Genomic DNA, 24,851 nt, shown 5'->3' on the forward strand with positions numbered 1-24,851 from the left:
CGGGAAACAGGGATGTTTAAAACTGACAAAATTATTGGCAAATGTCAATTGTATCAGCTGCTTCAATTTTACTTCAATTGTTGGGCTACTACAAAATTGTAAATATGTTGCAATTAGCAAGCTAAAAATCTCTTATTTCACCAGATCCAATCTCTACGCCATAATTATTCGCACATTTTACTTGCCCAAAAGGCCATTTTTAACTTATATTTATTGAGGCCTGAGTGGATACATAAACAGAATAAAATTATTTATCAAACTCCTCCAAGTATTATTCAAATTAATTTAATACAAAATTATTTAAATTGTACACTAAAAATAAGAAAATAGCAAAACTTAAATACCAATTACATGAACAAAGAAAGGTATGGAAAACTATTTCCCAATAAATATCAAAATTTCTGCATTGTAAATCTTAGTACTTCAAATTTTTTCGCCATTTTCGTTTTTGCAGTAACTTTAGAAATAAATGTTCTGGATAACTTGTAAAATCGGCTTTAAGGAAAAATTACAAATCCTCATCCTCTTCTGGCAATGCGGTTTCTTGAGCTTCTTGTAAATCTCTCTCGATTTGTAGCTGCCAGTCCTTGTCCATTTTAACTTCTGGCGGAAGTAACGCTGGCATAGCCACAAATTCTAAGTTTGGATCTCCTACTAATTTTCGTGCCAGCCATAGAAAAGGTTTTTCAAAGTTGTAATTTGATTTTGCAGATATGTCGTAATACTGTAAAGTAATTTAGAATATGTACTATATGTACGTAATTTAATATAAAAAATTGTTTCGAAAAAACTTACCTGCAAGTTTTTCTTTCTATGAAAAACTATGCTTTTAGCCTTTACTTTGCGATCCTTGATATCAGCCTTATTGCCGCATAAGACAATGGGTATATTTTCACAAACGCGTACTAAATCTCTATGCCAATTGGGTACGTTTTTGTATGTGACACGTGAAGTTACATCAAACATAATAATAGCACATTGTCCCTGAATGTAATAGCCGTCACGTAAGCCGCCAAATTTCTCTTGACCAGCGGTGTCCCAGACATTAAAACGGATAGCGCCACGATTTGTATGGAAAATAAGGGGATGTACCTCAACACCAAGTGTAGCAACATATTTCTTTTCGAATTCGCCTGTCATATGACGCTTAACAAAAGTGGTCTTGCCAGTACCACCATCTCCGACTAAAACGCATTTGAATGTGGGAATATCACCTTCCTGAGCCATTTGTGAAATGCTTCTTTCGATATTGCTTAATGGATGTTCTAGGAAGTAAAATAAATGTATATAAAATAATACATTTTAAAAAGTAGAAATAATCGAAATACTAAAATACAAGCTAAGCGTTGCTTTCTAGAAATATTTTCTGACGCATACAAATTAAACTCATACACATATATCCAAATATATATGTATATAAATATATAATGGTATATGCATGTACATATATAAAAATTTTGCGAGATCTAGCAGGGCTTTGGCGCCAAAATTATATACAAACGACGCGGCCGTGAACCAGACCAACGAATTCGTTAAATCTTTAAATTTTACGTGATATTTTTCACAATAATCGATTTTTCGAACATATTTACTTTAACTTGTACATAAATGCCGGTAGACAGCTGCGTATTAATCGTCACTTATGAGAAAGGAATACCTAACCTCAACTCATGAAAACGAAACATTTGCATATGCAAAAATTTTTGTGCCGATGACAAATAGCTAACCACTTAGAGTAGCTCTTTAGCAAATGTAAATTTCCATACCACTTTACAACTATTTCACAAACTCTTGAAATGTTGGAATTGTAGTTTTCGGGTTTTCTAAAGTAATGATTAAAAACGAAAATAGATAAAACCACGCTAAATTATACAAAGACTTGTCCACATGCCAATACCGAAATGAACGCGCTAGATTCACTCTTAAAAATTATACAACAAACACTTTTCTTTATGCATCGGCAAACAGAACTTACAATTGCCGTTGTTTCTGTATACCTCAATTTGAAGTAACAAATATATTCTTCAAGAAAAAAATTTGAAGTTAACAACACGCGAAACACACAATCGGACTATTGGTCTGTGAAAAATGCGAAAAACTTAATTCCGCTGCCAAGTTCGGTCTGCGGCGAATAACTGTCGAATGTTGAAGAAAATCGCGAAGGTTGGTTGCACTGTGAATAAATGCGAAAGTTGCCATATCTAATAAGTCAATTTAATTGGCTTCAAACATATTTTCAATGCAATCAGCTCATACCAAACTGATAGGAGAAATTTGAGAAAAATGTAAATCTGACTCCACTAATATATATATTTCACTTTTAAATACTGAAGACTACACTTACTAAAAGACATAATATATTCATTGGCAATACCTAAAACATAAAATAATATTTTCTCGGAAACCAAGTGACAAAATACATATTTTAATTATACGCTTATAAACATATGTATTTAATTTTTTAACATCTTCTTAATTTTTTATATTAAAAAAATTTACACTTAAATACATAATGAAAATAAAAAGTATGGAATGTAAATTAAATTCTCTGGAGAAGTCTTTAAAATAGTTGAGCGATTAATTATGATATAGACTACGAATTTAACGATAGCAACATTGATGTAGGCTTTGTGGCAACCTTCACATTCCCACAAGTTAGAAAATATGCTGGGCAGTGTTAATAGAGAGAAATATATTGTGAAGAACAAAATCAAATCGACAATAAATTGCCAGAAGCAACTAGACAGCGAATTCGTAGTTGCCATAATGTTCTTGTGGCGAACTTTTGTTAAAGATCTACTATATAAAGGCTGCCGGATACAGTAAAGACAGTTCTAATTAGAGTGTTGCCGTGCAAGAGTAATTAAGATATACGTAAGAAGTTGTAAATTCGGATAATGAGTAGTAAAGCGTTAAGTTGTTTGGATAGAATTAATGATAAGTGTATAACCATTAAATTGGGACTTTAATTTAGCGATCTACTGATCGAACTCAAGAGTGAGTTACAAGGTAGACGATTTATCGAGAAATTCGTTACAATATAATATGGATAATACGAATTTATTTACTGATTATTTTATGCAATATAATAAAGGTTTAGTTTCTTTTCATAATTTAAAACTATTTTGAATCCTCATGCTCGCCGTATAAACCCGATTGTATATAAGAGTTGTAACGAAAATTTACATGTATCTGCACAGCATGCGATCAATGTGTGACCTCCATCCGGTTGATATTAATTTCAAAATTCCACCCGCCTTTTCCGTGGTAAGCAATTTCAAATTCTGATTTTGATATACATTTTTATATAAAACGACGGTTACGAGTTTGAACATATACTCGTAGATAATTAAGATAAAACAGGATGTGTCAGATAACTGATTAAAAGAATTTACTTAAATTCGTATTAAAAAACATGTTGCATGAACCCTTTTATAAAATGTTCTGGGCTATTATAAGTAAATCATGATGACTCTTTCTCGCAGACAACCAGAAACTAATTAGTGTTCGTCGTATTATATGGGAATCATTTGCAATTGTTTGTTATTTTTTGTTTTGGACGTATGGATAAGTTTCGTTAGATTATATATGTATTATACTACACTTTTTTGTTTGGGTTGATTTTAATATTTGTATTGGAGTTATAATGTCATTTAAAACGACGTGAAACATTTATATTCATTACTTTCCCATAATTTATCGGAAAAAAATAACTAATTTTAAAAATAAATTTAATTTCCGAAGTGAAATAACATTTTTCCTTATTTCGAAATTAAATAATGGAAATTTGGAATAAGTACACTTAAAATTAATAAAATGGCAGAGACATTTTATTTCTATTTTTCAAGAGATCCTTTGAAATATAACAATATGATGAGAATCTAACCATATAAAATAAGTTCTTACGTGACTCTCTAAGTGAAACACAATTTAAGATTATATGAATGTATATTTATTTTTTCCATTCTCTAATTATTAGATATATTTATAATGTACTGTATGTACATATGTATGTTGTACGAATTTATAGATACTGTAACAATTTGAACAAATGAAAACGTTATATATAGCAGATACAAGTATATGTATGTTACTATAATATCCACCGAGCCGCATCACCTTGTATTCTTGTATAGCTGCTCACATTCAAGAATTTTGCTTCTGATAAAATCAGCAATCAATTATCTTAAAGAGCTACAAATATTACTATAAAACTAGATATATTAGAGAAATAACGATATATATGATTGAAATCGTATAGAATTTCAATTTTACTGCGAAACAAACTACTTAAATTGAATTTAATTCAGTTCTCGTTTGTCTCTTTGGCTAATTTGCGCCATTGTTATATATTGTCGCACGAGTCGAGATATCTCGTGTGCTTGTTCAGTTTGGACGCGTATAACGCGTTGCTGCATAAGATTGCCCACTTTCATGTCCAAAAAGAGTGCACCATCTTCCGAACGCACCTAAAATATTTGGGTTAAAAAGCAAAAATTTAAATTTCAGATATTTATATGTAAAAGTACTTACTTTGCGCGTGGAAATAACTTCCATGAATGGCCAGTGCTGTAATGTTTCGTGCGTGTTTGGATCCAGGAATAGCACACCGCGTCTATTTAAGGCCAATATCAAATCACGCCACATTGGGTTGCTGTCTTCGACGTGGGGTCCCTCCTCGGCCCAAATGCGTTTCACCGCAAAGAAACTGCTGCCGAACAGAGGCCACGCAGACAGTACCGTAAGAAATTGAGCTTTCACTTGGCCCGGTGTTAATCCAGCAATTTGTGGCCAAGCTGATTGCACTAAGCTGACCCATTGTGCAGGACGGATTTCTCGAACGCCAAGCGCCGGTTTGGGTAATAGAAATTTGATTTCTTTCATAGCCGGAACATGTGTTAAATCAGCAGCACGATGAAGTAATGCTGCTATACGCGCCATATCGCGAACAATCTCTGCAATTGGTACACCGTTTCCAGGTAATTCTAATAACAAACCCTCTAAGTAATCCGGAGCCACTTGATTAAAGAGTACTTCAACGTATAGCGGCGTTGGTGCTGGATCTCGTTTTAAAGGAAAATGCCAAACGGATCGGCAGAATATTAAGTAGAATGGTTGACCTGATTTAAGGAGCTCCGTAGTGACGTCTAATATATATTCATCGGCCGCCAGGGGCATAGTGAAAGCGTCACCTTGAACAATGCAATATAAGGAAAACTCCTGTTGTTCAGCTTCCGACTCCACACTCAGTAATGCACATAGTTCGGCAATAACGTCAGCGACTACAGTAGAGCAGCGAGTGTTTACTACGCGTTCCGCCCCTCCTGGTAGACGATAAATTTGACGACGCGCCGAACGTCCAGCTGACACAGCAGTAACTTCCTCAACGCTAGGCACGTTCTTACGCCCACCACAGCGCGCTGTTTTACGTAAATTGGCTAAACAAACTGCGGCGGTGCCATGACAAGAGCGTCGTCGATCCGAAGCTGCTGATGTCAAGTGTTCCATTAAGTAAGGGCGTAGTGCATCTGAACAACCAAAATATGCTGCTAAAATGCTCAGTAAACGCCATGCGCGTTGAGCGGAATCCGGGCATGGAGACCGATTAGCGGTCGTTTGCTTCATCAACTGACAGTATACTTCGTCCCGCAGCGCCAAATATTTGTGGCAATGCTATAATTTTTTTAATCATATTTGAAAGCTGACCCTAATATTTTTGTTTTTTAACATACCATGAGCACAGTGTAAACGCATTTAACTTCAGTAAGCTCAGGATCGTGCGGTATATCGCCACAATAGCGTAAAATACATTCAAAACATTCAAGCGCCAAAGGTGCCAGATCATTAGGTAACCGCAGCAACGGCATACGAATCGGAGTTCCTTGCCATTTCACCAAATCTGCATAAGAAGGTGTTCTACGATCGGCATGATCTCGAACGGCATCGCGATTATTCACACGACCTTCAGGGTATTGACTGAAAAGTGAAAAGTTCTTTAGGATATAAGATAGATTGTAAAAGAATATGTTAATAAATTCCATTACTCATTTCGGAAGTGTTGCATGGCAAATTGAAGAAGAGAATATTTAGTTACAGATGGCGATGGTCCACTGCTGCCATTTGGTTCCTCTGTCAAATAATTGGCATCAAGCTGATGTGACATCGAAACGTGATTGCTACCATGTTGAAGTTGATGTTGCTGCGTATGTTGTTGTTGGGTATTCGACGTTTTACGAACAGGATGCAGGTAACTCGATTGTTTTGTGAACTGATGACGGTCCGCATTAACTGTCGTTGATTCTGCCTCGCTATCTAATATATGGTGTGCGTCCTGATGAACATCGACCTCTGTGTCGATACTATGTCGCCCATGTTGCATAGCAACTGACTTCTCCACGTTAATTTCATGGCCACTTGCAGAGGTCATTGCTGCTACATCGTTATGGTTATTGACCGCGTTTCCATGTTCACGGTGATTGGATTGGCGCGATTCCAATCGTTCAATGGGAACATTGAGTGTTTGTGCAGCTGCACGAGCACCCGACGACAATGTAGATGCTTTCGATTGGCTCTGAAATTTGGAAAATAAATGTTACCATTGTGAAGTCATTCATATATTAGTGGTCAAAAACTGGTCTATCGAGGCAAGTGTGAAAGCTGTACACCACTTCAAGAAAATAAATCATGCAGTATTAAAACAAACTGTTGAAACAGTAAACATAAATGTTAGTTGAAGTGTGTATGCACGTATATTTGTGACGGGTTACCCACGCTCTTTTGCATATTTAACTACTCACAGCGCTGTTTGATCGAACCGTCAAGTTTCCGATCAGGATATAAATATATTATATATACAGGCATGTGTATACACGGGTGATACTTCCTCGTTTGGAGTCTGTTCGGATTTTTTTCCGGTGTTTTGTATATCTTAAATTTGTCACATAGCTTAAAATTTGTATCGAGAGGTTTTTTATATTAATGTTTAGCAGTAAGAAAACCGCTTAAAAACCAACTATGTCAGGGTACATTAAGGAATATTAAACAGGAAAAAAACAATAACAAATCAATTCAATCCTTCTTAAATATTGTATAGTTGCAAATTATTTTTTGGCAAAAAAGAAACAGAAAAGATATGTATATATTACATACTTGTTAGCGTATAAAAACTTCAAGACCATCATTTTAACAGCCCAACTTATTACGTGAAAAGGATTTTTATTAGATGAGATATTTTTCAAACTGTATTGTTAAATGATCATGGCAAGAGCACGAACTGGGCCAGTTCATCCATCAGCTCAGCGTGTGTGACCGTTATGGTGCGTCCTAGTGACTTCACAGCCTAAGAGCATTTTATACTAAGCAATTACACACACAAATTCATTCGTGGAAACATTTATGGTGAATTGGTATATTACATATGTATGCACATAAGTACATATAGACATATACAAGTACAATGAACATGTTTATGCGTCCAAATACATCTTAAAGTGGTGCTTGTGCGTTTTTTACTAGTGTTCATTGTTAACATATATGAAGCTATAGCTCACGACTCACGGTACGGGCACCGAACCGCTTCAACAATGCATTTCACCTGTACGCGGCACGTCCAGTGAGAAAATTAAGATTGTGAATTTAATTTCATTTATTCTCGTTCACTTTGATAATGAAAAATATATATGTTGCATGTGTGTGGTACAACACAACGGCTTTGAACCAGTCTAAAGTGTGAATTGCGGTTTGCGCCAATGCACCAAAATGACCGTTCAGTCACAACACTGACCATATTTATAAACTCATGTAATTTCGTTGCTATTCGGATCATTTTCATGCACCTGTAACTTTCTATTTCACATTTTCAATTTAATTATTTTATATTCGAAATGTAGAATTGAGCTCTGCTGTGTTTGCATCTCAGCTCATTAATTTGGTCTATATGCATCCCAGGGCATGGACATATGTAAATGAAACATCATATAAGCATATATGCATGTACATAAAGGCGTTTAAATATGTGATATGCAAGCTTATATAAAAAGCAACAATGAATAACATATGTTTGCATGTAATACTAAAGAATTAAAAGAATAATTAGTTTTGAAGTTCAGCAAAGGAAATTTCAGACCCGTTTCATACATCATTAATATTATTGTTAAATGGTAATGCAATTACTTTAGTATCTAAAGGCACACTCGAAAATAGATGTATGTATGTATCTATGTATATAGTAGAATTGTGTTAAGTGCAGTAGAAGGAATATTTAAAAGTAACAAATAGCTGCAGATACTAATTTTACCTCTGTGAGGCTCATTGTTTCAAATCTTGCTAATATTTCTTTGACAGATACTTTGCAATCGCCAGGTTCTTCAAGAATGGTTTCCATTCGACCAACAGAACCACTGCTTGCCAGGCTTGGACGTCGCTTAGTTGAAATTTGCTGTTGATTATTGGTGTTCTTAATGTTACCGTTATGAGTATCATTAGTACTGTTTACATCATTAGTAATCATCAACGAATTTTCATATCCGTTTTCTGAGTTGCACTCTTCATGACAAGCTTCCATGTTTTCATTTCGGTTCGCCTCAGACCCATTCGTATTACTTTGTTGCGCTAATTCGAATTCGTTATCTTGACAATTTTGTTGTTTTTGTTGAATAGAACTCCACGTTGTTTCTGGGGAATGATTTATTTGCACAATCTCTCTCTTATTGTTATTATTTGCATCTCTTTGGTGTTTTCCGTTTTCATTAAGGTTAAAATTGTTATTGCCGTTACTGTTGTTACTATCACTGCGGTTACTATATGTTTCATATCTGTATATTTGGCCAAAAGTTTCATTGACATTCTTTTGACTATCACTGTCACCACAATAACCTTTATCGTCACTAGCTTGCGTCCAGCACTTCTCTTCGTCATCCTCCGCACTCCAAGCATTTTCAAAGTCAACGTCATGACTGAGAGAAGAGCATTGTTCATTGAATTCGCGAATTGTCTCGTCTGTTAATTGATCCAAATCGCTACGACGATGTACCTGAACAGCTGTTGTACCAGTTATATGTGCAATTTCCGCATCATCTGAATCGGTATAAGTCAAGTCTTGATTATCAAATACATCTTCCGCATCAGTAAGCTGATTCAAGGAATCCAAAGATGCTGTTCGCGTGAGGGTGTCATCAAAGGTTTCTAATCCCTGCTGATTTTGCTGACTGGTACATTCTACACAGGAACTTAAAGCAAATTCATCCGACTGGAACGTGCTCGTCAAATCGCTACGTCCATCTATTTGAGCCGTTAACTTCCGCCCAGGAAGTAATGCATTGCTCTGGAGTAGCTTAAAATTATTAAATTTGTCATTGTTCATTTTGTTGATCAAAGACTCAACTTTATTGACAATACTGCTGAATTTATGATGAGATGAGCCACTACTGTGGCTGCTTTGAGATTTAGAAGATGACATCGATTGCGCTTGAGATGACATTTTTGCTACGTACGATTAAATGCTTTATGAAATTTATAGTCCATTTTTCAGACACATATTCATTATACGCATATGTACATGTTTCGACGAATTTAACTCTAACTTCATTTAAATTCACTGGCACACATGTCTGCAGGCATATATGTATCTATATTTCTTTTGTTTAAATCGTATCTGGTATATTGTTTTAGTTAAATTTGCTGCAAAACAAGTGAAAGTTGTGTATGCGCACCGATTAGCACCGACCGCGCACCAAACTCTGCGCAATTAAAAGGCCGTAATTGGCTAAGTAACCGACTGAGCTGCTTCGCGGCACTGTCAACGAACTCTATGCGCGTACTAGTTATTGTCAATTGACCAAATACCAGCTGCTGAACATCGCAATTACGTTTACGCATTTGTTCAATCGAGTAAGAACGATTTCAATATACACATCTTGTAACACTTTGCCTTTTTATGTATGTATATTCAACATGTGATGTTCACTTTTTATTATCTTTTATATATGTATATTATATATGACGCAGCGGAACTAACTGCACTTCAACCGGATATACAATAACATTGTGTGACGGTTACAAATCGTTTTATTATTTTACGTAGCTGAAAGGAAGCTGCTCAGAGCGGTTACAAAATGCGACTAGTTGCTCCACCGTCTTTTATCCCGTTGAATAAATCTAATAATACCAATTGGTAGAAAAATAAAAAAAAACTTTCCGCAGCTATGTGATTAAACGGTGAATTTTCCGCACAGCTGTAGTAGCCACTAAAGCTCGTTTGTCGCGACTAAAGATTTGAAAATCGCGGAGCACTCACTTGACCATTTCACTAACCAAGCAATCGTCGACAGAAAGCCAAGTTGCGGCATTATATAAATACATGTACACATTGTACACGTATGCATGTATGTGCGTCAGTGCATAGATAGCTGTACGTGGCTCACTACTCATACGAGTGTGTTTCAGTGCACTTTTGTCGAATCCATAGAGTCGCTTACTGTGCCCATGATCAACTTTGTGGCTTGAAAAGAGTCAGAGATTGGTGTCCGTTGTCTATATACACACATGTACATGTTTTTGCATGAATAGTGGTATAGATTTATATTCAAATACATACACAAATAAGTAAGTATGTATATGCAGAACTCGCCATTACAATTGAAATGCTTTTGTCATGATGGATGTAGCGTTTCGGACGTGTGCTTAGCCCGAAAATGTGGAAATTTAATTGAATGAACTCTATTTTTTAGTTTAATTGTGATGCATGGAAGCTTTTATATTTTGTTTTGTAAGTATTAATGCATTAATGTATTCATGGATGCATGATGTTTACAATATTTACAACTTCGTTCACATATAACATATGCTTTATTGGCATATAGGTGAATATTTAGTGCTATAAAAAATTTAACAGGCTTACCTAAACAGTCATAACTGTTGATTGCAAAATATTTCATCTTTAATATGTACATACCTTTGTGATATAAGTATGTGGAGAATTTTATAATACAGAGATACAAACATACATGCATATGTAAAATACAAAAAGTCTTGTGGCCATGAAACTTTGCCTTCTTCAAATACTAGCTGTTATCATTTGACACTTTTGTTTTCATTGTAAAATTTATGAATAAACCTATTTGATTCGTGGTGTCTTCAAGCCGGTTTTTGTGTGGCGCAATTGCATAGGATGCTTTAGTAATCAGGCGCTTTGTAATCATCGTTTGTTTACAAATTTTGTTTGCCGGGCATTTTACTTCAATCAGTTATAGTCAGTGTGTATATATTCCTCCTTTTTAACTCTTAAAATATCTAGTTTTTACTATTTTTAGACACATCAATTAGTATAGTTTTTTAAATTCTGCCAGGTATTAATATGAATATTATAATAAGCAGCCTTTTCATGTGCTATTGAACAATTTTTTTATATACTCGTAGCTACATAGTTGATGTATGTGAATTATTGATCCACTTACCTTGCGATACTCCTGAACAAATGTGGTAATCATCGCCTGAATAGAAGCCGCACGAGCTGCGTGCAATGCCAAATGTTCTCCACTGCGTAAATTTAACTGCAATGATGCAGGTCGAGGCAATGTGATTGCATTTTGAATTTCGCTCAATGAAATGGCTTGCACAACAATCAGATATTCTGCATCACGGCGTGCTAAGTAAATGCCATTGTGCGAAATACCCATTATCGAAACATCGGGATACTGGGGAGCGCCCTGTACTGCAAATAGACGAGCAAAATACAGTGGCCAACCGCGTGCCATGTCGATGAGGTGACGTTTAACTAATGCTCGAACATTTTGACTACATATTGTTTCAATTGTTACGCCATGCCCGTTCAGCATACTCACTGCCACAGATTTCTCTTGCGGAGAAATGCGTAAACAGGGAGTAATTCCAAAAACGTCGGATACCACCTGTGAGAAGAGTAAATCTAATGCAATAGGTGGGCCTATAGGTTCATTCGGATGGAAGACTTCTTTACGGACACGTAATCTCCATGGCACCCTGTTATATGTGAAACATGCGGTCGCTGGGCTTTTAATGGAAGGAGGAGCTGGCACAGGAGCTGGTATAGCTGGTAATGGCCATTCGTCGCCACCATCAGTCTCTTCTTCGCGCCGTGTACTTTGTGACAGTTCTGTGGATGCTGACGATTTTCGCTTACGTTCTTTTTCATATTTTTGCGCCATATGTGTTCGAAATGTGGCGGGACCAGTGATTGGGGTTGGATTCATGTTGTTTGAAGTTGTGTTTGCTTTCTGGTTGGAGAGCAAAGAAGGTTGTGAAAACTTACGTTCCATTTGAGAAACTATGGATGATTTATCGGTGCGTTCGGCGGTAGCCATTATCACCTTGGGTGGCGCCGGATGATATACTTTATTGCTCTCTTTTTCACGTTCAACTTGTCTTATCTCGTAGATACGTTCTCGTTTTTCACGCTCCTTTTCCTTTTCTCGATCGCTGCCACTTGAAGAAGGACCTTCAACTTCCGCCCGATCCCAAACAGATTCTGAAAAGTCATCGCGGTCTCGGGAACGAGATCGTGATCTAGATCGTTCCCGTTCATTTTTAATTTCTTTCTTAAAACTAGTTTCGTACACCATATCTAGTTTGGCTGCTTCGGCACGTCCCCAAGAGTCATAAGTCTCCTTCGAATCATCAGAGCCATTCCAGTTATGGCGAGCTCCGAATGTGTCTCGATCTTGACGTTGTATAAATGCTGGAATGTCTTTACCACTTTGACTACGGAAGATAACGTCATCTTCCTCAAAATCGAGTAGGGTAGGTGGTGTTTTCGGTGCTGGTGGTGGAGCTGGCGGTGCAATCGATGGGGGACGTATAGGTGGTGGTGGCGCCGGAACGCTTGGAGCTGGGGGCACACCAGTGGGCCAAATTGGTGGGGGAGAAAGCTTACCCTCCATACGCTCAATTTGGGAACGCACTGAGGGCAAGTCCTTATCATGTTTATTTTCAAGATTCAGAAAATGTCCACTTAATTGCTGCTGTAACATCAGTTTTCTTGTATCCTCAAGTTTAGCTGGAGTTCTCTGTTCTGACTTGGTACTAACTGTTGAACGGACAGAATGACCAGCAGTTACTTGTTCCAATCTTTGACGCATTTCAGAACTTAATTTTAGTTTCCCAACACTTCCTGGTGGAGGCCTTTCAGCACCAATTTCGAAGCTCTTTTTAGCCACTTTCGTCGTTACTAATGTTTGCTGTTGTTGCTGTTCAATAATCTCTTTGTTAGAAATTTTATTTCCGGTTGTTTCGATCTTAAGAGTTGTTCGCACCATTTGAGCATGAATTTGTGGCATATTGGAAACAGGGGACGGGCTCTTAGATGTATCGATTTCGAATTCCTCCCATTCCATTGCTGACCCAGTCAATGAACCATTACTGCTGTGAAACTGTGATTGAGGCGTAGTTTTTCGTTGAGATTGCCGGATTTTGAAAGCAAAAAAGTCTTCCTCAGTTTCAAACTGAGGGGCGTCCTGTGGTGGTGGCCAACGCCACTTGCCTATTCTTACTGTCTTCGCTCGACCATAGGGATCAAGAAAATGTCGTGTTTCTGATGGATCTTTAGCTTCTATAGGTGGAGGCATAGGTGGAGGCGGTGGAGGTGGTATTAGAGATCCTACACTTTCTGAGGAGGCTTTTCTGTTTCGCTCATTCTCAGAAAATTGAGATATTCTATTTTTAACACTTTGTTTTCTAATATTATTTTGAATTACTGGTGGTGAAGGATTTACGTTAGTCATTACATTGTTTGTTATGTGACTGGTTTGCTGAACTGTTGTTAACACGGGTACTAAGGGTGGAGATGTTGTACCCGTAGGTGCATCCTGCTGGCTGAGTAATGTTTGTAAAGCTTGATTCTGTGCCAATAATTGCTGTTGAATTTGCAAGTTTTGGGCCATTGCAGATTGTAGAAACGCACGTTGAACTTGTTGTTGATATAAGTTTGGGTCCGTATCAGGAGGAATATTAATCATTTGCATAATATTATCCGCATTTGTAATCAAGGGACTTATTGGACTAACGACCGGTGAAGTGACGAAACTGGCATTAGATGTAGATTGCGTGTGTGTGGTACCACCTCCTTTAATGATCTCTATTAGTTCAGCTTGTTTCGTTAATGTGTTAACTGCTTCATTGATAAATATCGGCTTAAATAGACCTGTTATGTACTCATCCAAATTATCAGTAGATGATTCGTCATTACCATCCTTTTTATCGCCACCGCCTTTAATTTTTTCGCAGAGGGCATCCACATTTGTAAAGAGGTCCACAGACGATTGAAGAGTGTTTGGTGCTTCTAAAAACTCGTAAATATCAGAGCAGTTTTTAGTATTCTCTAATTGTTTCCGTCCGCCTCCTCGTATGCTTGCTGCTAACGATCTTGCGTCTGATAATTCATCCAAAGATCCATCTAGTACAGGACTAAATAAATCGTCAAGGAATTGGTCGACATCCGAAGCTTGGGATGGTACACGTACGCGGCGAACGTGCGAAGCCAACGATGGTGCTTCACTCGTGTCTGACATTGCCGACGAACGAGTTGCATACTCGGATTTTTCCATGTATTTGCTAGAGTGAGAACCAGCATGTGATCGACGACCGGCATGTTGCGATTTTTGATAGCGAGGGCCAGTTTCTTTCCCCATGGGTGTCAAACGCTCTGCAGAATGATACCTATCATTTAGTCGACTTTCAGATAAACCAAGATTTGTTAAGGGTTCAGGTTCGGGAGTTGGATCGAGATCCGCAACGTCTCCGGCTAGTAGGTCATCTAATGATTTTGATCTATTTTTTTCTTGCTCAAAATATCTCTCATTAAGTACGGAGCTTCGTGACAGCAAGTCTCGCGATGTTTTCCTCACTGGCGGCTCTATTTTAGGCTCGGCGATAGGGGACTCTTTTGATGTACTCATTTTAGCTTTTGGTGGTTCTGGGGGTGGAATTTGCGGCCTTTTAGGGCTATTTGATTCAGATTCAGGCATATTTGTTCGCACAAACTTGGCACCAGTTTTAAAAAGATCACTCCGAACTGCAGGGAAGGCTGGACACAATTCTTTCTCTGAGATTAAATCTAAAACATAATCCAAACCACATGAATCAGTGATCAACTTTCCATCATCTAATATGACTGTCCAACCACGATTTGATATCCCGAGAGTTGATATAGCCAGGGAGGCTGCTTCCTCACAAGTAGTCCAAGAATCAATTGCTACGGTTTGAGAAGTAGCGTCTGGCATCGTCAAAGATACTGCGATATCCGACATTTTGGAGATAGCTCGCCATTCAACCCATGATGGTACGAAATTTCGACAAGTATTTGCCTGCGTATTGTTTGAATTGCGCAAAATTTTTTTCAAAAGGAGTTCTTTCATTGATGAAGGTGCATTGTCCATTATAAATTTCATCAAATATTTACTAAATGCAGGACCAGGTTGAAAGCATGATAAACAGTGTGCCATCAATTGCCAAATACGTTGGGAGTAGGACTCCTCTGCATTATAAACTTGATTACATAGTTGAACCAATATCTCATCTCGTAACCCGCGAGAGGATAATCCTTTGTGCACAATATAATCAGAGAGAACTTTTTCTTTATTCCCATCTAAAGTCTTATCATTTGTCCATCGAAGGATCAATTTGAATACCGCCAAAGAATCTTGAAAATCTTGGTCTCGGGAAGCAGCTCGTGTAAGAAATGGTGTTGCAATCGGTTCTCGTCGTGGTGCTAAACGCATACCATTGCAATATACGGAGCTGAATTTACCAAAAGAGAATTGATCCAGATCCTTTGGCAAATCTCCTGCTACAGGAGGTCCTGGTACGGTACCAACTACTTTAACAAGATGGCGATCGCCATGCACAGGAGTCCAACCGTCTATCTTTGAATAAATAAAAGCTAGTTCCGCTGGTATGTCCAAATAAGCTACTTGGCTTCGCTCTATATGCTCTTTGGCGAGTTTTTTGGCCTCTCGTTCTTTCTGTGCTTTCTGCATTTCCAATCGTCGTTTATAGTCAGCCTTAAGTTTAGCAACTCTCTTTCGATCCATCTTACCGCGCCATAAGGACTGAACCTGAACTACACTCTTCTTAAGCTGTGCATATTTGTTGGATTCACGATGTCCACGCCATGTTGATTGAATCTTTATAGCAGCTTTCTTTTTGCGGAATATATGACGTCGTACCAACATGCCGCGAACATTCTTTTGTATAATAATTGCTGCTGACTTGAGGCGATCTGAACGTCCACTTTCTAACATTCGATGAAGAGCTTCTCGTAGAAATACACGGGTTGCACCTAGTTGAAAATCGGGTCCTTCTATACCGGTACGTGGAAGAGACTCCAATAAAATACGACACAATTCACGATATGGTGTACCACGAGGAAGTGGCGTACGTAGAAGGTGGCGATACCTCTCAACAAAGTGTTGAAATTTCAAACGAACTGGATAACCTTTTTGCCTAATTTGAATAGTATCAAGCATACCTAAATAACGTAGTTGTTGTAGAACACAAGGCATATCCATCTTCAATGCATGTTTTTCGTTATTCGGTTTAATGCAGCGCACGAACCAAGGATTGCAGCGCCCCATTGATTGAAGAAGTTGCTGCAGTGAGTCGGAGAATCTAGCCGCAACTGTGGGTGTACGTGGTTTCATTGTTACAAATCGACCATTGCTTCCCTTTGGAAGAGTTTTGCCGGAATCACGTTGAGCTCGCAATTGCTTTGTTAGTTCAACCACTAACTGCAATTTGCTCGATCCTAACAGTTCCAATACATCACTTCGTAAAGCATCTCGGTTCTTATCTAGAAACCCATCAACGCAATACCATACTTGGCCAGCGTAATGTGTTATCCCGAATTCTTGGGCACCTATTCGTGGTCGGGAGTATAACTCATTAAGAGCATGATTGTAGTGACACTTCTCCAAGAAACTCATATCAGTTGCTCGAGGAAAATTGGATTCGTCGTCTAGTAAATGAAATATTCCAACCGGTTTTTTAGCCAGCAAATGAATGACTGGTAAGTTGTCATCCCATGTAAGTGGTGTCCACTCAAGTCGTTCGCGTGAATATTCAGCTTGTTCCAGTTTAAAAACATGTTTATTGAAATATAGTTGCAGATTTTCATTGGCGTAATTTATACATAACTGTTCAAATGAGTTCTCCACAAGATCTTCGAAGCCAAATATATCCAAAATTGATATGCGATGGGCGTCATGGGTGCCACCTTTCTGTACTATAGAGTTTATTCGCGATACCAACCAATTGAAAAGTCCAGCATATAATGCTTTAGCAAAGGCGTCTCGAGAATCAAGCGCCTGATCAATACCTAGTGGAGTGTGTAAACGTTCCGATCGAGCCTCGGTAATTCGACTAGTTAATGCTCTGTGAAGTCCATCGGCAGATATATGTAACAAATGTGCCGCCCATTTGATTTCAGCATCAGACCCAACTTCAACACCTTCTTGACCATGACGTAGTTGGCGACGGTGAAAGTACACATTTCCCAAGTGTAGCACCGCTGCCAATACTCGTATAATCCCCTCGCGTTCACCTTCTGAAACACCTAAGACTTGCATGGCGCTTTGAAGAGAGTCCCAATCCACTCGTCCAGGTGCGCAGTCTGTAGCACCTTGATTTAAGTAAAAATATTTATCAGCTTCAAGCAGACCATATTTTGTCCGCTCAGTCTCCGACAGCCCACCAAGCATCTCATAGAAAACGTGATAATTTCTCTCTCCAGGCGCCTGTGTCACAATACGCGACTTTTCCAATAGGTATTGCGTAATTTTTGCACCAACAATTGCCCCGTTTTTAAAGTAAACCTCAAGGTATTTCCCAAATCGAGAACTGTTATCATTGCGAGCTGTACGAGCATTACCAAACGCCTCTAGCAGTGGTGCTGCCTCAAGTATTTGTTCAGCTATGACGGCTGATGCCGAACCACCACCCGGAACTACAGCAGCCAAATATTGCATTACTAATTTAGTTGACTCTGTCTTTCCTGAACCAGATTCTCCAGATATTACTACCACCTGTGGTGATGGTAATGCGGCATGTGCAGCTGCGCCTATGGCAAACAAGTGTGGTGGCATTGTGCCCAACGGTTTTCCAGCGTATTTCTTCGCTACCTCTAGTCCATAAGAATCGGGAAACATTTTATATGGATTAACGGCAATTAATATGCTTCCAGCGAAAGTATAAATGAGACCTTTATCATAGCGCAAACGTAAGTTCCATAGCAATGAAGCTTCGTGTAGATCCTCCAACATTGTCATATCATCTACACCACTACTTCCAAGATCTTGTCGCGGCCGTAAATTTCCCTCGCCTGGTTGCAGTGCAAATGTCTGGGCCTAAAAAAGAAAACAGGAGTAGTATGATTAAATATGTGCATACATTCATATTATATTATAAGCTGCTTGAAAACTAGTTTTACATCGTGTGTATATATACACGAATGTGTAATGTTTTGGATATTCAACAGTTACGAACGTGTTTTGCTATGACATCGCTGCAAATTGTCGAAAGCTTTTTCACAGACTGCGGGTAACGATTTTTTGCTTTGCGTTCCTGATCATGTCGTTGCTTTAAGTGCACTATCGCAATTTGAGTGTTTGTAGAAGGAACGGTTTCAAGACTTGGTGGCCGTTGACGACGCTGTATGTGAGGTGATAAAATCGCAATTGATGGCGATGGAGCCGGGCTGGGTGTGATGGAACCGCACCGCTGCCATGGTTCTAGATGAAAACGCACAATACGCATGCTTATTTGCAAAATATCGAAATTCTTGCGTGAAACTACTTCTTAACAAATTTGTTAGAAAACAGACGCCGTGCGGAAACTACATGTCTACACTTTGCAATGTCAGTCAATAAAGTGGACTGTTGTTAGTTTAAAAGAGACATCGAACATTGTCCAACTGAAGATGCCATGCAGCAACTACTCTCCACAGCACACTGCACTACACTCTTGCTAGCTAAAATGTATAACAAAACGACATACATATTAACAGCGCTGACCAAGATATGACTAAGAAACGTGTTGCTGTGTTGAGCATTCCGGTATTACGGCTAACTCTGTTGCACTGTAACAGACTCTTTGATTCAGAGCATATAAACAAACAAATATCAAACCTCCTTATGATAAGGTCCAACTATTCACAGTTGCCAAAAATTTTTAGTTTGGTAGCTTAAAGTTTTATTCTTATTGAGAAACTTAATCTGTACAATGTCATATCATTGAATATTGTAAAAATATACTTATAACTTAATTAATATACGAGTATTTACTAACCTTTCCTTTGATGAGTGCCTGCACAACAATTACTTGAGCGGCACGATGCACCTCCTGTATTTCACCTGGTATGGGATGCCCCACACCGGGGTCAAACCACACCAAATCACCTTCCACCCAATCCATTTTCCGCAAATGTCTGCCTTAGCTCCTGAGTATAGGTACAAGTCGTATTTCAGATATACGGTAGAAATTTACTTTTTTATGTTAATTACTAATTAACATAAGCATTTCTGAAAGAAACGGTTTTAAAAAAAAATTTCAATATTTTTAATAGATAAATGTTTGTAAAATTTTTTCTAAAAATAATCAAATGCATTTGTTTTAGTCATTTTGGGCGGTGAATTTCTGTTTAATCATATTCCAATGAGTCAACGATATACCATAAACACGTAGATGCCTAGCAAAAAAACCATTTTAAATCCAACGTTAACCAGCCAATAAACAAACCTTCTCACGTCGGTTTGGCACCTTTCACACTATTTACACACTTTCACCGTCACCCTACGCATACCACTGACTTTACACATAAAAAACTTCATTCATTTGAATTATTGTATAAATGGTAAATTCATTTTAAAAGTTTGCAAAACATGAAAAATATGAAAATTTATATTTTTTGTATGTGTGGGCATACATTGCTGAGTGGCATAGGTAAACTTCAATATTTTATAAATACGAGTATGATGCACCTTTGCTAGTGACACCCACCGAGAGTATCCATTATTTCATTATGTTGTAGGCTGGAATATTTATCGGAGGCGGTACAAAATGGGTGCAGTCCAATCATTGAATTAGCAATAATTAATATCACACCGAATTAACTGTTTGAGTGCCTTATCGGCATATTTTACTTTCTATTATATTTACATTTCAAATAAAGCACACTATAGAAACTAGCGACCTTTGCGCCTGTTTATTGAAATCAATAGACTGAAGACACAAACTTCCTGACCTTTTTTATTCCCATTATCAATTGCAATTATGTATTTACAATTTCTTGCCAAGAGAAATCAAACAGCAATCTCACTCACTTATTTAGTATTCCACTGTACACTCGTAGTTCATTTGATCTTTTATTCTAATTTAATTTCTGTCTCTTTTAACACTCAACACTCTTTTTAAACAGTGATCAGAGCTACCACTGACCTCGACAAATACAATGAGCAAGAAATCGAGAAATAAAAAGACTTTCACCTGTTTGGGTTCGTGTTAATTGTGGAAGTAGGTTTTACACATTTCACTGCGTTTAATCGTGCTTAGATAACAAAACACCGAAATATATTTGTCAAATTCCTTCACTCGTATATTCAGAATGCAAACTGGTAAGATTTTCGAGTTGACGTAGTCTAACCGTTTGCATACCGATCATCGGGCAAAGTAAAGCCGGAATCGGTGCAGAACTTGTTTTTATGGACAGCTGAAATTTGAGTGCTAAATGCTCTTTGAACAACAGCTATGTAAACTGCTTGATACGATACGAACAATACAATGATACAAGTGGTGTAAATGAAGAGAGGATATTTTCAGGCGAAGTAGAGAGTTGTTTTTGCTTCACTGGGAGCGCCACCATTAAACATCACCGTTTAACATTGTTGTTCGACCACATTCCAAAGCTAAAATATCAGCACTTGGGGTTGGGAAAGAATAGATCAGAAAATTAAATATGCTCGTAGGGTAAATTTTTATTATTATTATTAAGAATATTTTTAAATTATTGTGTGAATCACGAAATCACTTTGCTATCCACTCACATACAATTTGTATACTTGTATTTGTATTTAAAACGCAAAAAATATTAAATTCCAAGTGCATCTAGTTTTGAGATAGTAAAACAACGATAACTTGCAGCATAATTTTAATAGTGGGAGCGGCGAAGACGCGTTTTGTCTGCATCTGCCCAATTTATTGTAAACTATTTACTTCGTAGGTTTTTTAAAGCTTGACAAAAGCTCAAGGCGAGCATCTAACGAGTATGTAAGAGCTAATTTTGTAAACGTGTGCAGGAGGAGATTCGCAGTTTTAAAATATGAAGTACTTTCAGTCTACGAGGAAGATGATAAACATAGGAGGGGGTAAATATATGTGCCATTCAGTTTATCTGCATTTCTATTTAATTTATAGTGAACTTATTGTGGGAATATAAAGTTGGGAAGTTACGTGGCGGGGCAATGTCCCAAGCTAACGTCAAATAATCGTTTAGAAAAGGCGCGTGCGCAAAGAAAGTGAATTAATTCATTTTGCAGTCAGTTTCATTTGTTGCATGCCCGCAGACCTTCGTGCATTGTGTTAGCGTTTATGCCAATTATTTATATAATGCAAAAACAAAATAAAACGTATATATTTTTTTACATAGGTGCATAAATGTTTTATGAAAAAGTACAAAAATATTAAAAAAACAAAACTCTTAATGAAACATCCAAATTGAATGTTATTGCCATTGCTGCGTTCTGCATGTTTTAAATTAGACATTGGGCACTGAATCATATTGGCAAATGCTTTAAATAGTTTTTATCAGTAACACTTGAGTGCACATCAGCTATTAACGCTTAGTTCGACACGCGACGGTGACGGGGCAAAGTAAGATCAGTGCACTTTTTCCCAAAGTCAATATTAGTTGTTAACTGCTGCGTGGCCGCATGAAATAGTCTTGTAGTTTCTTAAATATAATTAAAAAATATTTGTACCTGTTAAAAACTATATGATAAACGGCTTAATAAGAGTTGATCAGCATTATTAAGAGAAATGCAAACTGGCCAGGCAACGAGGGAATTGAACTCTATACGCATTTTAATATATACAATTCAAATATTAGTTTCATTATTTGAAATTTTCAAACCGAATGCAAATACATATAAGAGATGTAAAAAACCGAGAATCGATGAACAGCAATGAGAGAAAATCGGACAAGTGGGTCACAAATTCCTACTCAAATAGCAGCCAATAACGGTACACTAAAACGTGCAATTACTTAGAACCCTCTGATAAAGTATACGATAGGATAAAAAAAATATGCTAGCACAGAGTTCGCTAAAAAGCTTTGTCCCAGAAACTGCATATCCTATTACTAGTCAACAGTTCTAAAGAGTTGGAAAAATATAAGTGACGCGTCTTCCACTTGTCATTTTTTGTGTCATACCGCCTCAAACCTTCGGTATGTTATATTCCAGCGATACGAATTGTTCATCAAATTGATTTACCGTTCCGCAGATGGTAGTCTATTATAAATATAGTCGCGACGGAAGCAAGAAAGTCGGTAAAGACAATGGCGGCGTAACAGCGCGAGCCTTAGCTGTCTACTTTATGTGGCAGCGCATTAGCTGCCTACAGTTTATTGCCCTTTGCGATTTCTCTGTCCATATCTTCGTCAATGGTGCGTTTAATGCAAAACATTCGATCGGTGGTGTTGTATTTACAGTCAACGAGTGCGACTGTCACTGATAATTGGTCAACAATTTGCTACTCTGTAAAGTAGCTGATACTCATGCATATTGGTGTTAAGCGGTTAAATAGTGATCACATCAAATTCATAGAAGTACCGATTACTTTACTTTTTCCCATCGACGCGACTAAAAAAAAGTTAAAAACTAAAAATTTAGGAGGGTTTAATAAAAACACAGATATACTAATAATCTCAGGTTATGATATGTAGTTAGGATATAAAAACCATATGGTAGCTGAATAGAGTTCACATATGTTTGAATGAGTATTTGATAATAATAGAAAGGTGAACCAAAGCAAGGGAAGACCTTTATTACTAATATTATTGTAAATCAAATAAACAAATCATATTAATAACTATTGACGCTTTTTAAATTTGATAAACTAAGCTTTCTCCACCCTCTCCTACTAGAGTTCCACAAACATAGCACCTGCTCTTTTGCTATCTCTCTTTAGAGCTCTCTTTGTAATATTTGTATTTAGTTGGCCCTAAGATGAGGTTAATGAAATAAAACTACACACACATATGCGATAATGATTATTTGTTGGGCACATTTTAATAGTGTAATAGTAATACTCAAGTTGTGTGACTTAAATATTGTAGACCTTTTTTACTTTTACTCTAATATAGCTGTTAACTGTTACGGCAATTCAGCTGTCGCTGGTGGCCACTGCTTTTCTAAAAGGCATTGAAGATGCGGAACCAGTTCAGTTTTCTGCTATTATTATTGCGCATGATTAACGGTTGCACCGCTATCCTATGGTTGATTATTTAGGTAAACGTTCAATGGCGTTAAAGCGGAATTAAGTTAAGACTCCAGCAGCTAGTACTAATTGGTGTTGCAATAATTGAATTTCATAATATTGTGGACTCATCTATAGCAACTTTATCTTAAAAACGCATACTACACTTCACATTATTAAGAACTTGATGGCCTACATACTGCATTTGCTATATAATCATAGGAATTGGAAAATTCAACAATTTTAACTTCCATAAAGTTCTCACATTTCCTTTATTTATTTAAAAAAGTTTGGATAAAAATAAAAACGAAAACAATAGTATTATAAGCTATAAAACTGTGTACATACACATTCATATGTATATGTGGTTGTACATATTGTTTTACACACGAGATCAGGTCACAGCAGGGCTTAAAAAATACATACTTGATCAACACCAATACACCGACAACAAGTGAGATCGCAACGATAACATGAGCCACTGCCACGAAGTTAATTTTCGTTCGTTGTTGTTCAGTTAAGGTGCGATAGCATATTTCTACGTATTTACTTAAAAAAAAATGTACTGAATCAATTAGTTATTAGATATGTATAGACTTCACCGTCACACCTTTGTGCTGTAAACCAAGAATTTCGTGGGATTATATGAGGAAATGTGCTCCAAAATGGATATTTCCTTTTTATGTTTAAATTTTAGCCGGTCGTATATAAGTTTCTTTTCGTGCGGATTGACCCTTTTGGTATATTTTACCGATTTCACTACGCTTATTTGTGTGCGCTTTTAAGAATGAACATTCGTTTCCACACATGGATGTGGTTGTTACAGGAAAGTGATAATAATATTTTACTCTTATTCACATGTAGAATTCTTTCATTCACTGACCAATATTTGCTTTATTTATGTATACAGCTTTGTACTTGTGTATGTATGCGTGCGTCGTTTAATATATCTTTTCAATCCATTACACTTCTTTTTTTCTAATTAATTTGCGACGAGCACACACAACGAATCCGTTCGAAAGTCAGCAGGTAACTAAATCGTTGAAACCATCTCGATCAGAAATAACTTGTTACGGCTGCCGCCATAACTTAAACTGTGGAATGTAGGCAGGTTCTTAGCCGACGTGATTTGGAAGACAGCTCACTACCAAGTTGCTGGCTCACCTGTGTCTCACCAACTCACAATAGCATATGTTTATTGGGTTGAGTTGAGACAATAAAGCGAAAATTTCTTCAGTCATTCGCTCTGTGTTTCTGTATCTGGGTGGGTAAGTGAGTTAGACACGTAATGTGTGTGCAGTGCGGCTTACGGCTGCGCTCAGTATGAGAGCATACATTTATAAGCTATTGTAACT

At 37.4% G+C, this 24,851-nt stretch overlaps 2 protein-coding genes across 5 annotated transcripts; both read right to left on the reverse strand.

The window, feature by feature from the left end:
* Window positions 1–175: 175 nt before the first annotated feature.
* Ran (RAN, member RAS oncogene family) lies at window positions 176–2,149 on the reverse strand. 2 transcript variants are annotated; one of them, XM_014234258.3, is made up of 3 exons: window positions 1,998–2,149; window positions 796–1,265; window positions 176–724 (listed from the first exon to the last, which is right to left on the reverse strand). In XM_014234258.3, the coding sequence occupies exons 2-3, from the start codon at window positions 1,225–1,227 to the stop codon at window positions 509–511; spliced, it is 648 nt and encodes a 215-aa protein (XP_014089733.1). In that variant the 5' UTR covers window positions 1,228–1,265; window positions 1,998–2,149; the 3' UTR covers window positions 176–508. The 2 variants fall into 2 exon arrangements, with proteins under 2 accessions (XP_014089733.1, XP_014089732.1); XM_014234257.3 differs by having other exon boundaries at window positions 1,976–2,139.
* Window positions 2,150–3,929: 1,780 nt separating this feature from the next.
* On the reverse strand, window positions 3,930–24,772 carry Myo10A (Myosin 10A). Of its 3 annotated transcripts, none has more exons than XM_014234237.3 (7): window positions 24,380–24,772; window positions 19,312–19,544; window positions 11,454–18,371; window positions 6,045–6,571; window positions 5,733–5,976; window positions 4,534–5,673; window positions 3,930–4,469 (listed from the first exon to the last, which is right to left on the reverse strand). In XM_014234237.3, the coding sequence occupies exons 2-7, from the start codon at window positions 19,435–19,437 to the stop codon at window positions 4,302–4,304; spliced, it is 9,123 nt and encodes a 3,040-aa protein (XP_014089712.3). In that variant the 5' UTR covers window positions 19,438–19,544; window positions 24,380–24,772; the 3' UTR covers window positions 3,930–4,301. The 3 variants fall into 3 exon arrangements, with proteins under 3 accessions (XP_014089712.3, XP_014089711.3, XP_014089710.3); XM_014234236.3 differs by having other exon boundaries at window positions 24,107–24,772; XM_014234235.3 differs by having other exon boundaries at window positions 23,923–24,772.
* Window positions 24,773–24,851: the final 79 nt, after the last annotated feature.

Source organism: Bactrocera oleae, chromosome 5, assembly GCF_042242935.1.
Source record: "Bactrocera oleae isolate idBacOlea1 chromosome 5, idBacOlea1, whole genome shotgun sequence".
Lineage (NCBI taxonomy): Eukaryota > Metazoa > Arthropoda > Insecta > Diptera > Tephritidae > Bactrocera > Bactrocera oleae.